The sequence below is a fragment of the Eimeria mitis genome, genomic scaffold (assembly GCF_000499745.2).
Source record: "Eimeria mitis Houghton genomic scaffold, Emh_scaff2498, whole genome shotgun sequence".
NCBI lineage: Eukaryota > Apicomplexa > Conoidasida > Eucoccidiorida > Eimeriidae > Eimeria > Eimeria mitis.
Genome location: NW_013570837.1, coordinates 2,384 through 3,986, shown reverse-complemented (window position 1 = coordinate 3,986; position 1,603 = coordinate 2,384). Strand labels below are relative to the sequence as shown.

Sequence of the window (1,603 nt, the reverse complement as noted above, 5' to 3'; positions counted from 1 at the left end):
CGAAGAGTTTTCAAGACTACGACAACGAAAGAGTTGTTCGGTGGCTTTCCCGGCTCACGCAGTATGACTTCGCCGTCAAGTATATCAAGAGTATCACCAACGCGGTCGCCGACGCACTTTCCAGACGCCCTACAGGTCAGGCAGACTGCTGTGCAACCGCACTTCTTTGTGATGATCCTCGCTTTCTTTCCAAATTGCGTTCCTCTTACTCATGTGGCTGCAGTCATAGCTAAGCTCAACCACGGTCGACGGGTCAAGCACTACAGCACCGACGGTTATCTCCTGTGCTATCGCACTAAGCGTGGTGTTCGTATATTGTACGTTCCGGCCTCGCTTCGCACAGAACTTTTACGGAAAATGCATGACCATGCCTTGGCAGGTCATGGTGGGATCAATACAACGGTGGAGCGTGTTGCCAGGTCCTTCTGGTGGCCTAGGATGCGCCCCTCAATCGGGGAATACCTCCTCTCTTGTCCGGACTCCACGCAGCAAAAGCCGTAAAACACGCTCAAACCCGGATTCCTGCTCAGCCTGCCTATTCCCGATAGGATCTGGACGGATATCTCCATGGATTTCATAGTGGGCTTACCACCCGTCAGAGGACATGATAGTATATATGTTGTGGTGGATCGGTTTAGCAAATATGCTCACTTTATTCCCTGCTCGAGCACGGACACCGCGGAAGGAGTGGCCCAACTATTCATTAATCATGTGTGAAAGCTCCACGGCTTCTCAAAAAGCATCATTACCGACAGGGATCCGAAGTTCGTTAGCGCCTTCTGGCGCAGCCTCATGCAACGGCTCGGCATCGACTACAACATGACCACCGCCACCCATCCGGAGGCTGACGGCCAGAGCGAATGCGCTAACCGCACGCTGGTGCAGTATTCGCGAGTTTACACCCAACAGAACACATCTAACTGGCTTGACGTTCTTGCTTGTGCAGAATGGGTGTATAACAATACTGTGCATTCGTCCACTCGCTGCTCCCCGGCGTCCCTGGTCTACACCGAAACTCCACTCGCCGAACAGCCGCTCGACCTAGCGGTTGGAAGCCAGCCCCGACCGACTGTGGCTTCCGACTTCGGCACACAGCTTGCAGCAGAGAGGGAATGCATGCGCAAAGCACAGGAACGTCAAGCCAGAAACTATGATAAACGAAGTTCCGAAGTCAGTTTCAACCCGGGTGACTTGGTTCTGGTGGCTTTGCACGCCCTCCGTAGCGCGCAGGAGGGCGAGCAACCCAAAACGTTCGCCACACGATGGGTTGGACCGTTTGCTGTCCGCTCTCGGGTCAACGCCTTGGCGTACATTATCGATTTACCCCCAACGTGGAGATGTCACCACACTATTAACGTTGGCTTCTTAAAACAGTTTCGGGAATCTCCGCGGTTTCCTCGCACTCTATCGACGAAACCGCAGCAACGACCTCGCGAGCTTCCCCGCCTCGAGGACACAGAGATTCTCGAAGTGCGGATCAACGCCCGCCGCAGCCATCAGAAACGCTGATATTACGTCAAATGGCCGGGCACACGCGATCCCGAGTGGGTTTCGGAGGATCGATTACGGGAAGCGATCCCCGCCGAACAGCTAAGTGCTCTCC

The 1,603-nt window shown here is 54.5% G+C and overlaps 2 protein-coding genes across 2 annotated transcripts in view; one reads left to right on the top strand and one right to left on the bottom strand.

Moving 5' to 3' along the window:
• Positions 1 to 578, bottom strand: part of EMH_0054720 (uncharacterized protein) — a gene marked incomplete at both ends in the record, with an annotated part of 4,381 nt that extends 3,803 nt beyond the window's left edge. Inside the window, 2 exons of the mRNA XM_013497146.1 lie at positions 59 to 129; positions 463 to 578. Coding sequence (XP_013352600.1) covers positions 59 to 129; positions 463 to 578 — 187 coding nt within the window. The remainder of the gene's footprint in view (positions 1 to 58; positions 130 to 462) is intronic.
• A 214-nt stretch (positions 579 to 792) lies between these two features.
• EMH_0054710 (uncharacterized protein) lies at positions 793 to 1,509 on the top strand (the record flags this gene model as incomplete). The annotated part of the gene is made up of 1 exon (XM_013497145.1): positions 793 to 1,509. One exon carries the CDS (start codon positions 793 to 795, stop codon positions 1,507 to 1,509), a length of 717 nt encoding a protein of 238 aa, XP_013352599.1.
• Between the last annotated feature and the right edge of the window lie 94 nt (positions 1,510 to 1,603).